Source organism: Xenopus tropicalis, chromosome 8 (assembly GCF_000004195.4).
Source record: "Xenopus tropicalis strain Nigerian chromosome 8, UCB_Xtro_10.0, whole genome shotgun sequence".
In the NCBI taxonomy this organism is placed as follows: Eukaryota; Metazoa; Chordata; class Amphibia; order Anura; family Pipidae; genus Xenopus; species Xenopus tropicalis.
The window spans coordinates 77,046,121-77,069,584 of NC_030684.2; the positions used below are offsets into that span (position 1 = coordinate 77,046,121).

Genomic DNA, 23,464 nt, shown 5'->3' on the forward strand with positions numbered 1-23,464 from the left:
ATTTTAGGATGACTAAATTAGGGATGCACCGAATTCCAGAATCAGTTCAGGATTTGTCTGAATCTGAATTTTTATCTTTTTTTGCATGCTAATCCAAATACAAACCCTAAATACCATGTGAGCTTTTTAGTCATTTTAGAAAAGAATTAGGTGATTTTTTCTTTTGTGCTAAACATTTTTTGTGTAATTGTGCTCATTTGAATATGCAGTTGTTGGCATGTGGTTTGGAATTTGGATGAATCGTTTTAGTGTTGTTGGTGATAAGCAAAAATTGTGGATTCAGTGCATCCTTTATAATGAAGATTATTGTGCACGGAAGCACCTGACCCCTCGCCCAATGGGTATGGACTTACCCAGAGCAAGGCAACCAGGTCACATTAGTTCAATTTGGCAGTATAGGTAAATCACCAATTTGTAGAACAACCCGCTCAACCTACAGCATAGCAAGAAGTGGCCACTAGCATTAAAATGTATTCCTGACCCACTGTTTTGTTAAATTCTTTTGGCAGCTTTGGCTGTTATTTATGTTCCTCTGCTTTTCTCAACAAAATCGGACTTTATCTCTGTAGGGCAACTTGAATTTTCATAAATAGCTGAGCTGCTTAAAATGAACATAACTTGATTGCCAGTCAAAGCTGTACCACCAAAAGGAATGAATTCGGTGCAGTTGTACTGTATCTGTGTGCGCAGTTGTTTATATGTAAGTGTGCTTCGGCGGCTTTGCCTTTTTTTTAACACAGAATGAAGGAACAGACAAAGCCTATATTTACCTAGTGACCAGACCTCTAAACACTCCCACCCTGCTAGAGAGCCAGTCAGGAAACAGGAGATGGGAAGATCTATCCCAGCCTAGTTTCAGGGTTCCAATGTTTATAGCTCTCCCAGCAGAAAGGCATTTGCCCATTGGCGATAGAAAACCATTTTCTGCCTGGCTGCCTAACACCTACTGCTGGGCTGGTTGCCTAATACGCACGGCCATTAGGTTACTTTTGTACAAGACTGCAGCGTTCGGCTCTCTGAGGCACATAGCAGTCCCGCAGCCCGCGTACCAGTCCCTCTCAGCTGATTATGCACTTAATCTAAGCATGTCCCAACATGTCAAGTTGAGAAAGGGGCGGAGAGTCGGAGTGAATGACATAACGCAAGTAGGCGTGTCATTAGGCGGGGGCGTGTTTTAGCCGTCAGGCGTGGTTTTGTTCAAGTTGGCTGCTGACTGCGCTGGTCTCCAGTTACAATTGCCAATGTTCTTGTCGGCTGAGTGCACGCTTGGACACACATACACGGATGCACACGCCGCTGTGACCGGGACACACGTTCTTATTCCTTAGCTGGCTGCTCTCTCAGGACTTTCCTTTGCACTTGTGGATTACGGGGTTCCGTGCAATCTCTCTGTTAATGTGATAGCTTTGGGGATCGCTGTGTTTACATGCCGACGTGTTGTGCTGCGCTGTGAGCGAGGTAAGTCCGGGGCAGGAGTGAGTGGGAAAGAGTTAGCGGGGTGTGGGATGGCGGGGCACTGCTCTATACTGGCACTGGGCACTGCTCTATACTGGCACTGGGCACTGCTCTATACTGGCACTGGGCACTGCTCTATACTGGCACTGGGCACTGCTCTATACTGGCACTGGGCACTGCTCTATACTGGCACTGGGCACTGCTGCCCATGGGGCTTTAGTTTGCCGATTAGTGAACTGTAATGGGACAAAGCTGCAAACTTATGCTGCGACCAGGTGTTCTGTGTGATGCCTTTAGTTTGCTTCACAGGGTTCTTTATATATATAAATATATGGACTTGGGGTGCCCTTTATGGTTTTTAATTAGGGAATTGAGCTTTATAACAAGGGACAAAGCCTTTTTCTCAATGAGGCATTTTGCTGTACTCCGGTTCACCCAAAGCTGGCAGAGGATGCTGGGAGTTGTAGTTTACAAAGGGCTGGTGTGTCAGAGCTTGTAGATCGTTGTTTTGTTGACTTATAATGTGGTTATGCATTTGCCGGCCGGCCAGCCCGTTCCTATGGCTCATGGCTCGCAGGGTTCCACTAGGCTTGTGGCCATGCTGCTGAGCTGGGAGCCGGGCTGAGAGCGATAGATCGCCGAGCGATTGTTTACTGACAAGCCCGTACACATGGAGGGAGCGGGGGAGGGGGGGCTTGTTTTGGTCATTTGAGGACAGCTCTCTGGCAGGGCAAGTTGCACACACTGCCTTTTATTGGGGTTTGGGGGTTCACTGCTCAGTTAGGGGTGCGTGGGATTGTGTGGGAGCCGGTGTCAGTGTGGGTTAGTACGGCACATGCGATAGCGCTGCCAGCCCCTGCCTATTTCCCTGCGACTACTAAATCCAGACATGTAGCGCTAGGGATATGGGCTTGTCTGCTAGGGGTTTCCCCTGCGCACCTAAAGCTTTGTTGAAGGTGCAAGTGAATGTCCCAGCCCATGCACGGATCTAGCCTTGAGCAGGATGGCATTACTAGCAACACAATGGAAGGCTGGGTATGTTTGCCATGTTTGTATAAGCATTTAGTATAGGGACAGACAACACTGCTCAGTATCCTAAACCAGCTAGTAAGGAAGCAAGGGAGCTGCATCGTGTCTGGCAAGTTTACAAACTGCCCTGCAAATTTGTCTCAGCAGCTCAGCATGATTGTATGGGATATGAAAGTTGGGGGGTGATAACTAGGCTGTGGCACTGCACCCAGACACTGCAGATGCACCTTAGCTGGTATGGGGGCTGCAGGAGAGACAAGATGAGAGCTTGCCATGATTTACCGAGGGGCCACTAGACAGATTAAGGGCAAGTACCGGCAGTGCCATACACAAATGTAATGCTCTATATAGAGAGAGCGAGCTGGGTGGGGTTAACCTAAAAGCCAATTTGCACTGCATGGATTTAGGATCATGAGTAGACAAGAGCCAGTCTGATTGGCTGTTGTACTTGTGTTGGCTTTCAGAAAGAAGCTGCATTGGATATATCCAACAGCCCATAAACATTTGGCTTTATAATGAGGGGAATTTACTGGGCTGGTAACATGGACTTAGTAACAAAGTATAGCAGATGGATGAAGCATGTAAATGGGGGCTCAGTAGGTTTTTTGCACATATGCTGCTAAAGAGAGAGAAGTTGTTGTTTCTCAGTGTGTCCTATAGAACAGCTTAAGAGCAATGCCAATAGACTATCGTTCAGTTGTTATGCACAGTGAGAGCTGCAAGGTATTTGTAGGTACTGTGCAGAATTGTCGCTGCCAGGCTGGTGCAATATATGACACATTAACTGGGGCTAAAAAGATTGGCAAGATGAGATTTGCTTTGCAGATTGTATTTTATATATTGTGTGGTAAGTTATCCTGCACATGTACTCAATGATCGCATAATGAAGGTGGGGTGGCAGAAAGTGTGAATGTCTGTTTGCCAGCTACTGGTATGTAAAGGTGCAGGTAGAAATTGCAAGTTGCATGCTGGTAAGGTGCCATACAGAGATGGACTGTTGTGCAGAATTTTTTACCCTGCTGCTGGTATGCAATGTGCAGGTAACAGAATGCAGTTAAGGAATGATGGTTAGGTGCCGTGCAGATGGACTGCTAAACATTGAAGGGGAGCTGGAGTTTTGCCCAGCAACTAGAGGGGAGGAAGAGAAAGCAGGTATTAGGATAGGTAGGTAACATACTGTAGCCAGAGGAGTTGGAGTTTTGCCCAGGTGCTGGCATGTATTGTCCACTGATAGAATGTAGTTATCATGTTGGTTATGGTGACAGGGCACTAGATGTTTGCCCAGCTGCTAGAGTGCAGATAGAAGCTGCAGGTAGCATGATGGTTAAGTGCCATGCAGATAGGCTGGCATAGAGTGAGTGGGAGCTGGATTGGCTTTGCCAGCAGCTGTTTTATTATGACAGAGAATAGGAAACCGATCGGAAAGGGTTTCTGGTGATTAGGGAAGGAATACTCAGCGCATTTCTCTATGACTACGGGAATCTGCCGTGCGACAGCTGGATGTACTGTGTTTGATTCTACATAAAGGATAAAGCAGATTAGAAATGAATGCGCATTATAACATCTGGCATTGACAGAGATCCGATTAAATTAGCCCTTTTAAAATAAGAACTTCGTGTAGGAAACAAAAGGGAAGCTAATACATTGGGGAAACTTTCTCATAAGCTTCAAATAAAATGGCATAGTGTCAATCTGAGCTCACAACGAGCTGCTAGATCACACTGCCCGGCTCTGAGGGCTCGAGGCAAATGGCACAGGAAGCATTTCAGCAACTTTTCGACTACAAATTTCACCCCCTCGGCTATTTTTTATTTTATGTAGACCAAAAATGATGGAAAGGCATTGGTAATGTACCCTATCAGATGAAGTAAGTAGGGCTTACAGACTGATAAGTGAATTGGCATAGGGAACCTATTCATACAATTTATTTTGGATAAAAGCTACTGCAGAGTGATTACAATTAACTTTATGATAAAGATCCTCTTTTGTTACCCTGTTGAAGAGCTTTAAAATCCTGAATCTGGGCAGTTGTAATCTGATGGAGTATTGGGCAGGGTGGCATAAAAGGGTTAAGTTATTCAGCTTCTGCACTTTCTATATATTAGGGTATAGTAAGCGACAATAAACTCAGATCCAGGAAAAAAAACCTTTAGGGTGAAGACACACAGAGTTACTAGTAGCAGCTACTTGTCACGGCTACTAAAATAGACAATGCTGATCATTTACTGATGAACTGTTTCTACTTGTGTTTTAGCAGAGACATTTCTCAGTATTGTCTATGGCAGGGTATTTTCTGGAGATTAGGAGCTGTGAAAAAGTAGCTGCTACTAGTAGCTCTGTGTGTCTTTACCCTTAAGTGCTGTAATGTAGCCCTGTCTGTTCTTTGTATTTTTTATATTTGGAAAAAATACATTTGATCGGAAGGTGGTTTGGAAGGTGCTGAGTGTTTAGAAGGGATTGTATAAGGTGACATCCATTCCTTAGATTTTGTTTGTGTCTGCACCTGTGTGTCTGGGAGATGGGAGATCCTTGGGTAGTCTGTTTATTAAGCAAGTCCTTGTCTTCGTTCCTTAAGTGCAGCGCACCAAGACGCATGCTGGGTCATATAAGGATTTACTCAGTGTAGTCTCTGCTGTTTGTTTACAAACAGTGGGCTCATGTGAACTGTGCTGCCCTCCTGTGGACACTGCTTTATAAATCTGCAATGAGCTCTAGGAATCGGCATTATGCAAATGAGCATACATGACACAATAGCCAACATTGCCATGTATTCACAGGATCATACGATGCACTATAAGCCCTCTGTTAATCCTGTCATGATGATTCCATCATTTGGGCTGGAGTAATCAATGAGGAAGGGGTTGTGGGAGCAAGAGATGTATAAAATATTCCTTCCTATAAGCATTCATGGACTACCCGTTATAGTTTCCTTATTATATTATTTTACTGCAGGTAGTACATTATAGTCATTGGAGAAACCTGTTGTTTTTTTCTTGCTTTTAGGTACAAAATACTAATATTTATATTTTTTGAAATTAGAAAACCTATCCAGCAATGGCCAGACCTCTGAATGACGGGAAGCCCTCTGAGCCTGTAGGAAATATTCAGGTTGAGACGAGCCACGCTTTTCCTGCTGGTGTTGCTGAAACCCCCTGTGGTAGAATCTGTGAACAAAGCCTTCCCTCAAGCCACCCATCTACCACAAACCACTCTCAGCCATCCTTCTGCCAGATGTGCCACTCTTGCCAGATTAACCACTGCCAGATCAGCCTTGGGGCAGAGAGCAACTGTGAACAGTCTGGACCTTCTTCTGCACCATGTGGAAATAACCACTGCCACTTTTCTGGATGCTATAATACAGGAGAAAGCACAGCTCTCAGTAAGCATTGCTATTTATCTCTGCTAATGCTAAACTGTACCCTGCTGTGCTGTAATGTAAATTGTTTACCTGTGTATGTCTATACTTTCTTTTGCATAGTAGCACACAGACTGAAATCAATTCTGTATGATCACAGAAAAGTGTATGCTAAAAGAAAGGGATTAAGTGCTGAAAATGAAGACAAGAAGTGCAAGGGTGGGGGAAGTGATTCACATAACATGTTTATATTATTTGATAATTGTAACTGCTACATAGCTTGCATTGGAATCAACATTCTCTATAAATTGCAGCTATAACTAGTATAGCTATATTTTAGTTTTACCTGAAAAAAGGCAGTCTAGATAGCGGTTCCCACTTATAAGCTAAAATTCAAACAAGCAGAGGATGAATGCACTGCACACACAATAAGCCACAGCAAAGCCCAGTGGCTCAGTGGTAATTTCTACTGCCTTACATCATTCCAGGTCCACTCCTAAAGGGGAATTTTGGGGTTTCCTTTAGACTTTTTGGTTTGCAGGCAGGTTAATGACCATAAGAGGCCTTTTTATTATGCTGTGTAAAATGAAATTTGCCAAAAAAATGGTGTAAAACAAAATGAAGAAGTTTGCCATCTGAATGCCAGATTTTACAGCATTATGTTACGTAAGTTCCAGCAGAAAAGAAAAACTCGAAGAAAATATGAGTAAAAAAATTATGGCGATTTTATGCCGAATTTGCCAAATTTTGACGCCATTTTTTTACACAGCATAAATATGCCCCTTAGTGTGTTTGTTACACATCTACTTTTATATGCCATGCACCTTGGTGCAGATACATTTCTGCAGGTGTACTACAGTCAGGGGTGCAACCTTTTTTTTTGAAGCAGGTGCACTCCACCCACATTAAATATATATCCTATGCCTTATTAGCAGTTCGTTTTCTTTGTTTATTTAGTTTTTACTTAAGTTAACAGTATAATAACTGTGCTCTCATAATCAGCTATTTAATGACTAACAAATGTTTCTGAATACTACATAGATGCACATACAAGGAGCAGTGTCCCAGAAGGTGTGGTAGTGGCTAGTATAGTGATGGTATTTAAACCTACATTGCAGAGGCCCAAATTGAAAAGGCAAGTGGGAATAGTGTCCATTATGTATATAAAATATGTATAACAAAGGGAAGAGAAAATGCTGCAGTTAGAATGTTTGGGCTTCAGTAATTTAATGTACATACAGTTTGTGCTTTGTGGTTAGCAGAAATTCATGTTGTGACATGCCTATCACCTCTGCTTCCTTTATTAAACAAAATAAATACAAGGAAGCCCATTTTAAGACAAGAGGGGGTTCTACTATCCTGGTACAAATAAGCTGTGCATTTCATACTGGTTAAACTGCAAGCCTATAGAATAGTTGTACAGTCATTACTACCCGGAATAGAGGATCTCTCATATCTTCATATGCTGGTGCACCATGAAGTATTGTCTGTTTTAACTGACCTGCCAGCAGGCATGCATGCCAATGCCAGGTGTATGATCAAATCTGGGCATGTATTGCCAGTTATACTCTGACTTACAGTTTCCTTCTCAGCACTTCTCCTTCTCTCTAAATGCTTAATGTAAATATAGGTCGACACATCAATGTAACTGTCATACGTCATTCTATAATAACTGCAGAGGCGCAGAGTGTTGTCTTGTCCTCTAACGGACTATAAAGATCTCTTTGTATGTACAGGAATTCCCAGGCTTTACACATCTTTTTCCTGTGCACAGAGTCAGTAGAAATGTTTCTTTGTGTGCACGTGCTTTGGGAATTGTTCTGCTCTCTTCCTGTTTATGAAGCTGTCTCTCCCACTGTGTCTCTTGGGAGTTGGGCCAGAATCCTTTCTTGGTCTCAGAAGGCACTTTCTAACATTCTGATCTCTGCTTAGCTTTCCTTTTAAAAAACCTCTATATCTGCCCATTTACACAAAATAAATTTAGGGCACCTATATCCCTCAAGCAAATGATTGGTATCTTATAAACATATATTGGAAAAATCCAGCCCTAAAAAGGCCAGGAAATGTGAAATCTTATTGGGTTAAAATCTAAATTTGCAGAAATATATTATGCAATATGAGCTATCTGCTTTAAAAATATATATTACCATTGTCTAGGGCAAGAGTGGGGGATAGGGAGAGAAACGCTAACACTACCTAGTACAGCAAAAGCTAAATTACACAACAGGAAGCTGCAGTTTTAATATACAAGTTATGTGGCCAGCACAGTGATGCTGTGGTTGGCATTGCTGCCTTTGTGTGTTGGAATCTAAGATTACACTCCTGCTAGGACACTGTATGCAAAGAGTTTATATTATGTCCGTGTGTCTTGTTGTTTTTCCTCCCACACTCCTACAACATTCTGGAAGGTTAATCGGCTCCTTTTCAAATTGACGAAAGTCAATGTAATAGGGACCTTTGATTTTAGGCCCCACTGAGGCATGGTTTCATGTATAATCACTGTAATGTGCATCAGAATATATCCACATTGTATAAGTAAATATCAAGTCATAAATAATCTTTATCTCTGTAATAATCTTTGATGCTGTTTTTTGATCATTAGGTCTCACGCATTCGGTAAGTGAGAACTCAGGGATGGAAGATAATGTCCGTATTCTGGACCAGGAAGATTTTGTAGGGGATATTCAAGGTGGAGCAATTCTTTTGGCAGGCGAAGAAGACATAGAACGAGAGATTGCGTTGCGGCTGCGCCGGATTGGGGATCAGATGAATGAGCTGTATATGCAGAGGGTAAGCAACTAATGATGCAAGCGAGGGCATAAAATAGTGTCTTTATGCTGAAATGCAGCCCTGCCTATATTAGGGAACAAGATGTAAACATGCGCATATTGGGGGCTATTCATATACTTTAATGGGAAACATTTCCAAGGAATGCAGTGCCTAAACTTGTCTTTTGGCAAAGCCATGCTGACAAATCCATTATTTGGCCTAAAACTGATAAAGCTAATTATGCCTTATGTTAGAGCTGCAGTGTAGTCGACACGTTAAGACTCCCTCATACTTTTGTTATGTTGCATCTCTTGAATAAATAAGGCTAAAAGGTAGTGGCCACAAACACCACACCACCAAGCAGAGAGGGAAATTAGTTATAAAACATATTACAGGTGTATATGTTTGTGTAATTTCATGCTGCAATTCAGCAGATTGTTTTCTCTTTGTGTGGTGTCAGCCGGCAAATCAGATTTTATCTGGAACCATTGACAAACCGTGACAAAACCTGATTACAGCTGTTTCTATACTTAGGGAGTTGAATCAGGCATGGGCTCTGGCACACGGGGGAGATTAGCCCGCGAACAGGGAGTTAATCGCGGGCGACTAATCTCCCCCGTGTGCCAGAGCCCTTATACATGCCTGATTCAACTCCCAAATCGCCGAAAAAGACTCGCAAGTCTTTTTCGGCGATTTCCGGAAATCGCCCCGCCGCGTCTGCCATCCCGCCGGCGACTTACATGTTCGCCGGTGGGATGGCAGGGGTAGGCAACTCGGGGAGATTAGTCGCCCGCGAACAGGGAGTTTTATCGCGGGCGACTAATCTCCCCCGTGTGCCAGAGCCCTAACAGACCTTCCCTATGATTCCCTGTGTTTTGCTTTTAATATTTTTTTTGTAATTGGAGAAGCCTTGTTCATAACTTTGACTCGCTAGATGTTGCTGAACTACAACATCCAGCATGCTTAAAAACTTTTATCTTGAGGATATGGGAGTGGCAGTCCAGCAACATCTTGTGACCCAAGGATAAGGAACAGGGTAGGAAACATGCTAATTTCTTGATCACAACCCAGAGATTTGATTTAAAATGTATTAATTTGAGAATACACATCTAGATTTCTATGTAAAATGCACTGGATTGCAATCCCTGTTATTATATACCAGCTTGTTTACGTGGCACTTTACAGAGATGAGACTTCATTTGCATCATTCCCTGACCCAGTGGATGTTACAAATCTAAGGCTTCTATCCCATTCGCACACAGTAGGGCCAGAACACTGGGAGAACATACAAATTAAATTCAGATTGTGGCCTGGCTGGATTCAAATTTAGAATCCCAGTGCTGCAAAGCAGACTTAATAATCATTGTTATAATAATATTTTCAATTAAATTGCTTTTTAAAAAGTTTCCTGTAAACTTGTGCATAACCAAAGCCGTGTGGTTGTTGAAGACACACGTTTGCAGAATTAACAGAATGTCCCTTAATCTCATGTATGTAAGCATGGACATATGTCATACAAAGCAGCAGTGTGTCAGGGCAGAACATATATCGGCTTGTTGTTTGTCTTTAGCATTTGTTCAGCAGAATGTCCCGCACAGTTCTGTGCTGCCCCAGCCAAACTCTTCCTCCTTATATACTGGTTACTATTTATAAACTGTGACTCAGCCCAGCAGCTCACGTGTCACCTGCCCTTAGCTTTACTCCTCCTACCCTGTCTATCTCTCTTCAGTTCTTCTCCCGCCCAATCTCCCACCACCACCATCTATGTCATTTCTGCCTTTACTTCCCTATTCACTCTCCTCCCTCCAGACAGTAGAACAAGCTGAACGCTAGGTGGTTTTGTGGTAACCCATTCACTGCTACTAAGCATGACTCCCACAGTGCAGCAGTGTGTAAACATGCACACCACCAGCCTGCTCAACTTCTCTATTAGTATCTCTATGTATTTTTTGCAAAAGCTGTGTTCAACTATCCCTGGTTACAATATCACTATTCTACATTTGATAGTATACTTGATTTGGTAAGTTTTATCTGACCTGCTTATCTGAGCGATACAGAACAGCTCTTTACCCTTTAATGCAACTGGTTGTTGTTTCTAAGAAAAGTCAGTATAATATAATGTAAAAGTCTGTCAATGTAAAACAGGACAAATGGCAACAAAGTTTGGTATCAATTACAGTTGTTGCATTTCTTCCCACTTGTGCTTTTTTTAAACTTATTTTTATTAGTGGCAGAATAGATGCATGTAGTCACTGTATATATTTATAGCTAGAGGGACATGAAGTGATAGCTGCTTCTAAGGCATTTAAATTAATTAAAAAGGGTAGAAGGTACATAAAGCTTTTTTTTCCGGTAATGGTGGTTTTATACTAAATAAAATAAAGTGCACAATATTTGCAGTTTTTCAGCATCTTCAAATTATCTTTGTGTCATCTGAATGTTTTTATTCTTGTTTATTTTTCATAGAGAGTTGGTGGAGAACGGAACTGGTGGGGACCTCTGCGATGGCATCTAACTCAATTCATTTCTGAAATCCTCGCTGCTTTATACAATCCACTAGTAGACATTTTACCACAGCACTGAGATGGTAGGCAGCTGGTACCGTGTTCACAGAGGAAAGAGAAACGGGTGTGTTTTTCTGAAGATGCCCTTGTCTGCTTCTCTTCTACTTTTAATTGGGCTTCTGCTGGCAGGAGCCTTAGAGCAGCTGAGGGCCTTAAGAGTTATTGGGTGAATTTTCAACGCCATGTGGACCCCAACTTGTTAGAAGAATTGGAGAGTCTCTTGGCATGACTCTTCCGTTGCTGTGAGAACGCAGTTAGCTATACGGATGGACATTGCAAGCCAGGTCGTGTTATTAGCTGGGACACTGGATTTGATGACCGCCTTATTTTTCCATCTTTTGGAGGGAGATCAAACCTGTTACTAAGACATTATGCAGCTATTGCAGACTGTTATGACAAATGGCATTTACTTGTTAAGTGAATTGCCGTGTCCCTTTTTACTTGTTGAAGTGATTTAAATACGGGTTAATATGAGGGAAGATACTGGCACAACTTCTGTAGTTGGGGGAGAGCACAAGTCCTACAAATATGGTTCGCATTTCTGTAGCAAACAAAGAAACTGTTGGTAGGAGCAGCTATGTTGCTGTCCTTCATTTAGGGTACTGGATTATCTCAAGGTAAACAAAGGACCTTCTGAGTGTATTATATATATATATATGTAAGATTTTGCCAGTGTCCTTAATCCAAGAGCCGTGACACCCCCACAGGTGGTGCAGACATTTCTATGGCTGGATTTGGCATATTTCTGAGCCATATCAAATTGCCGTCCATGCCAGTTTCCTGAAACCCATACAAGCCATAAAGAAGTGGGCTCTGTGTTGTAGAGCCCTATTTGCATGCTGGTTTTTAGGTTGATTTACCAAGCTACAGTTCCCATTTATGTACAAAACTTCAGCATGTTTGTGTGCTAGCATCCCCTTAAAACACTTCTACTGGATAAACCTATGATGGCCTGCAATCCTGTTCCTAAAAAAAGCACTTCCGTTCCATAAAGGTTGGCCTCCAACTGGATCGTCACACCTCTGCTTAACAACATTGTCGCTATGCTCTGGTCCTCAAGAAGGTCTATGAGTTTTTGTTGTGTGGGGGTGGGTAGGGAGAATATTTGAAAACAAAACATTACAGATGGTTAATTTTCTGTGAATTTACAATATTAAATATTTTTATTTATAAATATGTATAAATATATATTTTATTGGCATTATAAATTAAAATCAAATGTTTTGGGGATTTTTGCTTTTTCTAGTTAAGTGGTTTTACCTTAATGACAAGTGGCCATTGGCTGGGTGGTTCCCTAGTTTTTTTTTTTTTTCTGTTTCCCCATTATTGGGCAAAATTGATGTCCTCTTCTTCCCCCTACTGGGCTGTTAACAACCAAAGAAATATGTCCATTTGTACCTTTATAGTAATACTTAATTTACCTTTAAGAGTGACTTTCAGATTTATTTTAGGTGCCACCTTCGATACAATTAACTTTTTATTTGCTGGTAAAGTGGAAACACTTTACTATATGTTATACTCCCAAAAACTGGTACTTTTCTTTGGCCTGGCCTGTTCTGTTCAGACACTCAAGGAAACCTGCTAGGTGAAAGAAGTAGGTAGCCTAGCAATGGTGATGTATCATCTACCACTGAAACATACAACATACAAATATATAAAAGGAAGACAATCAAATAAATGTAAATATTTAAAAAAAAAAAATAACAAACTTTTGCTGTATTCATATGTCCTTAATATAACTTGAAAACTTTGTTAAACTCTTTGTGTTTTGGCAGCTGGGGAACGTTTTGAGTAATTTCTAGCCAGCCTGCTGTGTAACATGATGTTGGATCAAACAGTATATAGAAAACATAGCTTCCTACAATCCCTAAAAGATTCATTGGACTGTGACTGAGTATAAACCACGGATTAAAAACATTTCTAAGAATTGATAACTTTTGCTAAATTTGTCTGTATTGTAGCTATGACTTAAACCGTTTCCTTGAGGCCAGAACTGAATGAGCCAGAGCACCCCCTTTAATTGTAAAAAATGTGGATGTCCATCTTAAAAGACTGATATTTTATATTCTTCCCCATTAATAGGACCTAGATAGAGTGATAGCAGAGGCAGATTTTTTTTTTTTACTATGAAAAAATGAATTAATGGCCAATTTAGTGGGTTCCTGATTCTCCTCCTGCTTTCTTGGATAAAGTCCTGTGGAACTATTGCCTGTCAGAGCATGTATTATGGCTTCCCCCAAATGCTCTTCATTTCTGCAGTATTTCACTTTTAGCATCTCCCCTCTTATCTTCTGGAAGGGGCTGTATAATTTAATGCAACCGTTCTCAGACCTCTGATGGAAAAAAGAGAGGGAAGGTTGCAAACCTGTGCACTTTTACTAAGGTGTAAAAATACCTTTCCCAATATGAAATGTCATTTAAAGCTTGATGTCTCTTCTAGCCCTAAAGTGAACAAATATGTTTCAAAGCCTTTTTTGTTTTGTTTTTTTGAAACCTTGGAAGAAAACAAGATTTTTGTCCTCGGCAAAACTGTCATTTTTGTTAATTAAAAAAAGAAAAATATATGTTTTGATGCAGCCCACAGCAATTCTGTTTTAAAACGTTTGGCCACAAAATACCCTCAGTAATGGTTTAAATGATGTGTGGTACTTATTCCTTTTACCTAAAAGCTAAAGCAGGCCAACCCACATGCCCCTGCTGCTGAGCTTGACAGCGGCCACTGGCTTCCAAAGGATGATTGCACTTGTTGATCAGCAACTTCTTCATTAGCCATACACTGTCCACTAAGGACCCCCAATGTTGTGGGCACAAGCAGGTATTTCCTACTACAGAGATGTAGGCAAGGGTTCAACATTTCAGTTTTTTTGTCAGAAAAAAGCAAATCTCTGCTTCTCTCTTTAAAGTTGTTTATACTTCTGCAAAGGAGTTGTGAGAAGCGAAGTTGGCTCTCTAAGATGTGGGCTAATTCAGTGTGTAAATACTGTACATCTGTGTAATGTAGACATCTGAATTTTTTTCTGTACATTTGTGATCACATTCTTTTTGTACATGGATTTTGTATTTCTTTTCAATAAAAATTTGGATTCAAGCTTATCTTTGCATTAATCTGCAGTTTCATTCTTTTTTTCACTGTGCTTTTCCTGTGGTATGGCTCCAAATGACAAAACCATTTACTGTAGACTTATCTAGAAGACCCCAGGTCCAAAGCATTCTGGATAATGTATAATTAAAACAGTTAAGTTGCTCAGGGAAGATTTACATTGGTTTCCACTATTGGTTTTCATAAATATTCTGTATAGGTGGCACGGTGCATCAGAGGTTAACACTACATGGAAAGTTATTTGTTTCTCTGTGGTTTCCTCCAGATACTTCTGTTTTATCCCACACCCCAAACACTGTGATAAGTGCTAATTATATTTCCTTTACTTGTAGAAGATAAATAATTTGCCTCTATCGAATGCTTTGTGTCAATGAATAGCACTGCCTTGCAAAGCTCAACCAGTGCAAGTGGTCCTGTTACAAAAGGAACAAATAAGGTGATATGAGAATTGATATTAGTAGTAAAGCAGGGATCCCTAATATTTTTTTTTACCCTTGAGCCACAATCAAATGTAAAAGAGTTGGGGAGCTGGTTTTTATGCAACCAAAACTTGTCTCCAAGCCAATAATTCAAAAATAAACACCTGCTTTAAGGCTACTGGGAGCAACGTCCAAGGGGATGGGGGGCAACATGTTGCTCACAAACCACTGGTTGGGGATCATTGTTGTACAGTATGAGCAGAGATCAGAACCTGTAGGTACAGTGTGGAGAAACCAGGAACTGTATTATTACACTCTGTAATGCACAATATAGGTGCAGGTCAGGCCTTGTGTAGTACAGTCTTTGCATTATACTATATAGCAAGGGATCAGTTCTTGTCTTTTTCTGAGTGGGTGGACCAGTACCTATGTTGTACTGTGTTCGGAGGTTACAGCCCCTAATTCATGGTGCAACTGTGAAAGTACACTGACTGGACATGACTATCAGACGGTATACATGTCAGTTTGCATTGGTATGGTGACTGCTGTGCAACATTACAGTCCATATTCTATCCTGGAAATAACCACATAGTGGGACCTTTACTCACGTCAGTAAGAAGCAATCAGCACTGTGGTTATTTCTAATTACGCCTGTGCAGCTGTCCTGTGAATCCCGCAGGATATGTGTACTGAGATGCCCTCTTATTTCCAAGTCCCTATTGTTCCTCTGATTACTGCACATGTAATATAGCATAACACATTGTCCCCATCCTCCAGTCACACTGTTGATGTCCTCACTGACCCAGGAAGTCACATCTTAGATCACTGCGCTTTGACCCAGCTGGATCAGCTCCAATTCTTAAAGGTCACAAATACAAGATTAAAGTCATAGCAGATTTTAAATACATTGCTTTTATTCTTTTACCTAAAAACTAAGTCTGTGCACTAAATGGTATTTTAAGCAGATGTTAATATCCCACATACCTGGGAGACCTAAGAGGCATTAGTGCTGCCACCACTAATGATTTGTTCCATGTTCCCATGGTGTTGCATTGCTGCTACCCTCTTCAGGATTGCTACTATGTCATCTGTTTAAAAGAGAACACCTATAAAACCTGTATTTTACCTTGTTGCTCCCAGTGGCCTCAAAGCAGATGCTTATTTTTGAGTTTCTGACTTGAAGGCAAGTTTTGGAAGCATAAAGACAAATGTATACTGTGAAATAGAGCGTCCTATAGTCTGCCAGTCCAAATGGGGCTACCAAATAGTCACAGCCTTTATTTTCACCCCCTAGGAACTTTTTTTTTAATGCTTGCATTGTTCCCCAACTTTTTTATATGTAAATGTTGCTCATGGGTAAAAAAAGTTGGGGACCCCTGATTTAAAGTGACCCACTTTATCAAATTCTTTACACTTTAAAGACATGATTTTCATCTTTTTAAACAAAGAGCTCACTTAAAACTTGCCTATCATATGCAAGTATGGTGTCCTATCTCCCACTGCTCTCCTCTGGGTCTACAGCCTCTCCACCATCAAACGGAGTGGGTGGTGCCCTAATCAACTGATGGTCAATTGTTGCAACCCTTTTTTCTGCAGTTAGCATGGCACCAGGCCCAGACTTGCAATCTGTGGATTCTGACAAATGCCAGAGGAGCTTCTGTATGATGCCATAGAGAGTCACTATTTAGTGGGCAGATGGGGGTGCTGTTTGGGCCTCTTTGTACTTGAAATACCAGGACCTATTTCAAATTCTAGTCCGGGCCTGCATAGAGCTATTAAAGGACATGTAAACCCCACAAACAAAAATTTAATCAGTGAACAGCCTCTTTGAAATCTTTCAGTACCTGCCACACTGGATGTCCAGAGGTAATAGTAAAGCTGCAAGATCTCCTTAATCACTTGCTTCTCCTCCTGTAACCCACTCGCCCCCTCCCTCAGGAATTTGCTTTGGCTGTTGGCTTGTGGGCATGCTCAGTTGTTCTAAGCTCAGATTACTAAACACGCCCCCCCAGTCTAGCAGCCAGTGAAGAGATGGCATTGCTGGTTCCCATAGAAACTCAACTCTAGCTGTTTGCTTCAATTTTTTTCTCCCAACCAACTCTCCTGAGCTCAGTTCAAACAAAGCAGAACTTTTATCAAAGACATTTGTGCCTGTGTGAGCCTGTATTCTTGATTAAATGTATGCTGAATAAGGGTCTGTGTGTGTGCTGTTTGCAGATTTAAATGTAACTGATTATGTGTCAGAGTAAAAATGGCCACCGGGTGAAAGCTGCTATTTGCTTTAGGAAAATGTGATGGGGCTGGCAAACGGAGGGGATATATGCAGTACAAATGGTGCCATTTGGGTGGGGGAGATGTGCCCAACTGATATACATTGTAGGCAAATGTAGGCTTTACATGTCCTTTAAGTCTTATTGCGTGGGTGCATTTCTGAAGCTCAAACCAGCTTGGAAACCATGAAGCTAATGAATAAACCAGGTTTTAAGCTTCAGTTTTTCCGTGTAATCTTGATTTAATCTTGTAACAATATGATGAAACTAAACACAGTAAAGAGCTGTTAGGGTCACATTAACCAATACTGACAATTGAATTTATTTGAACAGAACAGTACTTCTTTTAAAAGGACATCATATCTTCATTTGGTACTAAGTATTGAATGTGTATTTATTTTCCTTTAGCTGTCAGTCAGAGACCCAATGCGCCTGCATGTTTACCCAATTAGAAAGTGGGTTTCAGGATAAAACAAAGCATCACCTGTCCAGGTGGTAGGTCAAGACACCAGGCTTATGTACATCCACAACCATGAACATCAGAAATCATGCCCCCCCCTAAAACATTGGTGGCCATGGGTTAAGGTTTGCATTGGTGCCAGGGCAGGGACCTTCTAAAACATTGCTAGCCACTTAGGTGGTTCTCCCCCAGTGTCATCATACTATGGCCCGCTCCCCTCTGCTTCTTGCTCCCCTGCGTCCTCCGGCTCCCCACTGCATCCTCCCTTTTATAAGGTTGCGCCATACTGACATTACACGTACGCATGGGGCGCAACCAATCAGATTACCCGCTGACCATCAATGACAGGAGCCCAGGAACAGTAAACCATAGCAACCAATCAGCAGGTGGAATTTCTGGTCACCTGTTTGAATACAAACATCTTATTGGTTGTTATGTGTTACTGATACTGGGCAAACTTAGTGCCTTTTATTACATATGGGGGGTATATGTCTTATACCTATTAGCTTTCTAACCCCCATATGTACACAAAAGGCACTAAAGGTCCCCATACACGAGGCGATTTCACTCGTTGTGCGACGAACGATTATATCGACAAATGATCGTATGGCAATCGGGTTTCCATACGATATGCCATCCACGGGCAACGATAATTTGCAAAAGATTTCATCGTATCATTATCGTAAAATACGTACGATCCAATGTCGTGGCGGAAGCGGTATTTATTTATGTTCGTTGACTTCCGCTGCTGGCAATCTTGACATGCGCAGAGAACAATCGTTCGAAGACAAATGTCTGACACTCACACCAACTGGCAGATTTTATCGTTAAACGACTAAAATTTTCAAACCTGGCCGATCGATTTTGGGGACGATAATGTCGGGTCGATTAGTGGGCCGACGATCGTTCGCACACCATCAACTATACGATATCGGTCGATATCGGTCGTTTGATAGTAAAAAATCGGCCCATGTATGGGGGCCTTAAGTTTGCCTGGGAACAGTAACCCGGGCTCCCCCAGAGCACATGGAGTTAATTTTTCAACACAGGGCTAATTTGCACCTGGGCAGTAATTCACAGCAGATTATCAGATTTTTGCTATCATTGTTCTACTTACAGCTAGCCTAAAAGCCAATCTCTGATTGGTGTGTATTGTTCACTGCCCAGGTGTAAATTTGCCCACTGTTGCTAAATTAACTAGGGTTTCTTGCAATTTAAATATAGTACTCTTTAATCTGGTGGAAGGTGGCAAGTGCAGCCTTGTAATTGCTAGGTGGATGGGCCCTAAAGTTAAGGCCCCACAAGGTGGATTGTCAGCCTGTGCATAAGCACCTGCAGACTTGAAAAATCTTCTAGTTGTGACTATACCCAGAACTATGGCTCTGCCAGGCGCACTCAACCCATATCTGCCAAAAAATGCAAAGTTTCGTGTTTGTTAATAGAGATCGGCTGAGTGTGCCTTGGGCAAATTCAATGCTTATGGGTACAGGCAGAATTAGAAGATTTTTCAAAGGTGCGGGTGGATAGTTAGCCTGCGCTTATACTAACAATCTGCCTTGTGGGACCCTACCCTAAGTAGGGATGCATGGGTTGGAGCAGGACCTGCATGTTGGAGGGGTTCAGGCCAACTCATTGCCTAATGCAGATGGCTGGCCTGACTTAACGCCGGCCCCTGCAACCTTCACTGTGATGCTGTGATGATTTAAAAACATTCATGCACCCTCTCACTCCCTGGCTCAGACATAGGTATATGAATTGTTGGCTTTGGGTTGGTGAGGGTGGGTGAGGGTGGGTGAGGGTGGGCTAGGGTCTTCACGGGTTGAAGATTTTTTTAAACTGTGCATCATATAAGCAAAGAGGTTCAATTTTAAACCACTGAAATGCTCTTGTGCTTGGGGCAGTGGTAAATGAGTCCTTTAGTCTTTAAAAATACTCCTCGACTCCTGTGATGATTTATAAGCAAAAGATAACACTGCTTTACCACACAACATCAGTGTTTTTTTGCTAAGAAGCCAGTCATTCCTGGCTATGACTAAGAGAGTTTATATTATGTGAACATTTGCTTTCTCAGACTCAAATTCCTGTTTTCATGTGCTAAAGTTGAGCAAAGAAATTACTCACGGGTCCTTGAATATACACTGTATATGTGTTTGGTGGGAATTCTGTAGGCACACTGAGGGGAGTTACCTGCTGTGCCACTGGAGAGGGCATACATTTACTGAAAATAGTGTCTAGGTAGTTAAGCAAACTAAAATGGCAATAACTACTTTATATTCTGCTTCACTTTAAAAAGAGGACAAATAAGGTAACATGATGAAAAAATATGACAGGGGCTGATTCTATCTGCTTCAGTCTATGTTGCCTGTTGGTTCCCATACAGAAATACGGAATGACAATGAAATAGGCCAAAAATTAAAAGCAAGAGGTCCACCAGGAGTTTTACTGGTGCTAAATTGCCCAAGTGCAGTTGCCAATAGCAACCAATAAGCTTTGAACAGTCTACTTCAGCTTAAAAAAATGTAAGCTTGCTATATTGGCTAAAACTATGTGTAAAGAGATTAGGCTTCTGACTTGGGCACTGCAAAGCAACACTGTGCCAGGTCTCTCACTTTTAAAACAGCAGCACACTCTATAACATCTTCTTGGAGCATTTTTTACTTTGGACTCTAGATCTATCATTTACAGTATCTATAAGCTCTCTGTCTACGTATGTATATGTATGTATGTATGTGTGTATATATATATATATATATATATATACACACACATATATTTAATCTCCCCCACAGATACACCATACTTTTGTTTGAATAGCAATGTAGTGGTCTAGAGGGCCTGTCTAAATGTATTGCATTTGAGTAAAACTTGAGCAAAAGAAGTTTGAAACCCTCTTTGCATGGAAATCAGATTAATTAATTAGGGATGCACTGAACGCAAAATTCAGCTAGGGATTTGGTCAAACCCTAGTCCTTCTTCCAGAATTTACGTTCTGCCAAATTGTGTTTATCCAAACTGAATCTAAACCCTCAAAGGCATGTGACCTTAAAGGACATGTAAACCCTACATCTTCCTACCATGTATATAAGTTGGGCACATCTCCCCCACTCACACTGCATCATTTGTATTGCATATATCCCTTCTGGTCACCAGTGCCATCACATTTTTCTTAAACAAACAGCAGCTTTCCTGGCACCCATTTTCCCTCTGACATCATCAGTGACATTTACATTTGCAAACAGCACATGTGCGCTGTAAAATTTGTGCAATGAAGAATGCAGGCTTACACAGAGAGAACTTACTTTGATAAAAAAAAAGATCTGCTTGGATTGAGAACTGTAATGGTTTAGCTAAACTCTGAACAGGAGGTTAGGAGAAAAAACAGGTGTCTTCAGCAAAATGCACAACTAGAGCTGAGTTTCTATGGAAACCAGTATTGCCACCTCTTCACTGGCTGCTAGAATGGAAGGTGTAACCCGAGTTGAGAAGAGATAAGCATGCTCAGTAGCCAATAGCCAAAGTAAATTCCTAAGGGAGGGGTCTGAGGAGGAGAAGGAATCCTAAGTGATTAAGGGGATGCTGGAAGAAAATGTGATTAGAAAGTACTGGCCCATATTACAATCAGATACAAAACATGGCAGTTTATTCAGCAAGCTTCCTAGGTTTGCGTATAAAAGAGGTTCGTCTCTTAAGGACATTTTATGTCCAACACAATCATTTAGTACAAAGACATTGTTTGAAGGCAAACCTAAGATAGGCACTTTTCCATGTATGGAATGCAATTGCTGCAGTTCCATTATTAAGGGGTCTAACATACACCATCCACTAAGTGGAGTGGAAATCCCTTTAAAAGCATATGCCACTTGTAAGAGCAAGTTTGTGATATATGTATTAAAGTGCCCGTGCGGAATGCTATACGTGGGAAAAACCTTCCGTCCGGTTAATACACGTATAAAAGAGCATAAGAACTATATTCGGAATTTTAAGAAGGATTCTTACACGGATACATCTGTGTCACGGCACTTTATTGATAATAAGCACAGTGCCTGTCAGTTAAAATGGAAAGTGTTGGAGGTGGTACAAAAACCTGTAAGAGGTGGGGATTGGAAGAAGCTGCTATTACAAAGAGAGGCTAGGTGGATAAGGCGCCTAGACTGTGTCATGCCCAGAGGTATGAATGAACAATATAGTTTACTCTGTTTCCTGTAGGTTCAATTATGTATTGTCCACTCTATTTTTCAGGTGAATAAAGTTAGCCTGCTAGTCGTTGCGAAACACAGATTCCCTGCTGTATAAAAATAAAAAAAAATTGGTATGGGTGAGTCACCTATTACAGGAGATAGAGATATATAATAAGGCCGGCCTGTTAAAAGTAATACTTCATTAGTAACTTTTTGCATATTTTGCAGCTTATTGTATCCATTTTGTAACAATAATTTTTACGTAAATGATTTGAAAATGTTGCATTTAAACATGTATAGGCAATTTCAATATATAAAGGATTACATTACCCTGGATAGGCCCTGTATGGGCATTTTTCTATCATTGGTGTGGTTAGACACGTGTAAACGTGCAGTGGCCCCCAGGAGTGTTTCTTGTGGATTCGGTTCAACTGGACCTCCCTTCCTCTTTTATGGAACTGTTTTTAATGGATTTCCAAGGACATTGGATCAACACTTACGGACTTAGTATTTGGACTGTATGCTTTATTCACTTTGCACTTGTTTTTGATTATCTTATAAATTATTATCTTTTATGCTATTTTAACAAACCCAAACAAATCTATGCACATTGTGGCATTATTTATGCTAATTGCTGCACTATCACTTTAATGTTAATGTATAATGAAACATTACCATATTTAACTATAGCATTTTTTACACAAGGTATATTATATAATGACCCTTCACTTATGTTTAACTTGTTAACTTATTATACTATCACTTTAAGAATGTTTCCTGAAATGCTGTGTGCTTGGTGGGTCATAGGTCAATTTGGCTTTAAATGAGATCACATGGTTATGGTCTTTGTACACTTGATAAAGGGTATTAACCCGAAACATGTCGTGTTACCACTACCCATAATAAATGTTTTGCAGTTAATCTGCTGGAGCTTTTTTTTCCTATTTTTGGATTTTTGAGGCTGATCACTGATTTGTGAGGGCAGGGTTTACATGTCCTTTAAACATCTGGAAATCTGTATGCAACTTTTTTTTGTTTTGTTTTGATGAAGTCCAAAAAACTTGTATTTGGTACCTCCCTTTTATGAACAGAAGTGCTGACAGCTTGTGATTCAGATCAGATTGGACAGTGATAATAGCTCAGCCTTAGGGCTCTGGTACATGGGGAGATTAGTCGCCCGCGGCAAAACTCCCTGCTCGCGGGCGACTAATCTCCCCGAGTTGCCTTCCCCCTGTCATCCCACCGGCGAACATGTAAGTCGCCGGCGGGATGGCAGACGCGGCGGCGCGATTTCGCGCAAATCGCCGAAAAAGACTCGCGAGCAGGGAGTTTTGCCACGGGCAACTAATCTCCCCGTGTACCAGAGCCCTTAATGGCATGGATATAGTTCTAGCTCTGTCTCTCCTAGTACCAAAGCAAATGACTGTGCAAGTCTATCAGGGATTTTGTAATGGCAGTACCATGTTTAGAATCAAGAAACCATGCTTATGGTATACTAATGTAATAGGACAGGGCACTAATAGCAGTCTCATCATCGTAATCCTCCAGATGCTGTTGGGACTATGTAATTCATACAGTACCCTAAATGGGAGTCATTAAAACATCTGTTTCCAGTGATTGCCAACCTCCTTTCTCTAATTTTGAGTTGTTGAGCTGCTATATTTTGTAACTTTTCTAACTTATGGTGCACAACTATTAATTATGGGCAGACTTTAATAGGATTGTCAATGCTGGTGTTACCACCGAAGGCAGTAATGGGAGACAATTTGAAAATTACCAGGCGAGAGGCATAATGTTCCCGCTGCAGACAGCTCGCCTACGTCTTTCCAACTAAATGAACAAGCCCATCAAGAAAAGCAGAATTA

General features: G+C 41.3%; 1 protein-coding gene across 1 annotated transcript; it reads left to right on the forward strand.

Annotated features, from left to right (window-relative positions):
* Positions 1–898: 898 nt before the first annotated feature.
* LOC100487575 lies at positions 899–14,265 on the forward strand. The gene is made up of 4 exons (XM_002940606.5): positions 899–1,458; positions 5,524–5,863; positions 8,442–8,629; positions 11,075–14,265. The coding sequence occupies exons 2-4, from the start codon at positions 5,539–5,541 to the stop codon at positions 11,189–11,191; spliced, it is 630 nt and encodes a 209-aa protein (XP_002940652.1). The 5' UTR covers positions 899–1,458; positions 5,524–5,538; the 3' UTR covers positions 11,192–14,265.
* The last annotated feature ends 9,199 nt before the right edge of the window (positions 14,266–23,464 follow it).

What these genes read in the sequence shown, in the direction of transcription:
- LOC100487575 (XM_002940606.5), top strand. Translation starts at nt 5,539, where the DNA reads ATGGCCAGACCTCTGAATGACGGGAAGCCCTCTGAGCCTGTAGGAAAT. An exon ending in AGGAGAAAGCACAGCTCTCA is followed by an intron (nt 5,864 to 8,441) that starts GTAAGCATTGCT and finishes TTTGATCATTAG; the next exon opens with GTCTCACGCATTCGGTAAGT. An exon ending in ATGAGCTGTATATGCAGAGG is followed by an intron (nt 8,630 to 11,074) that starts GTAAGCAACTAA and finishes TATTTTTCATAG; the next exon opens with AGAGTTGGTGGAGAACGGAA.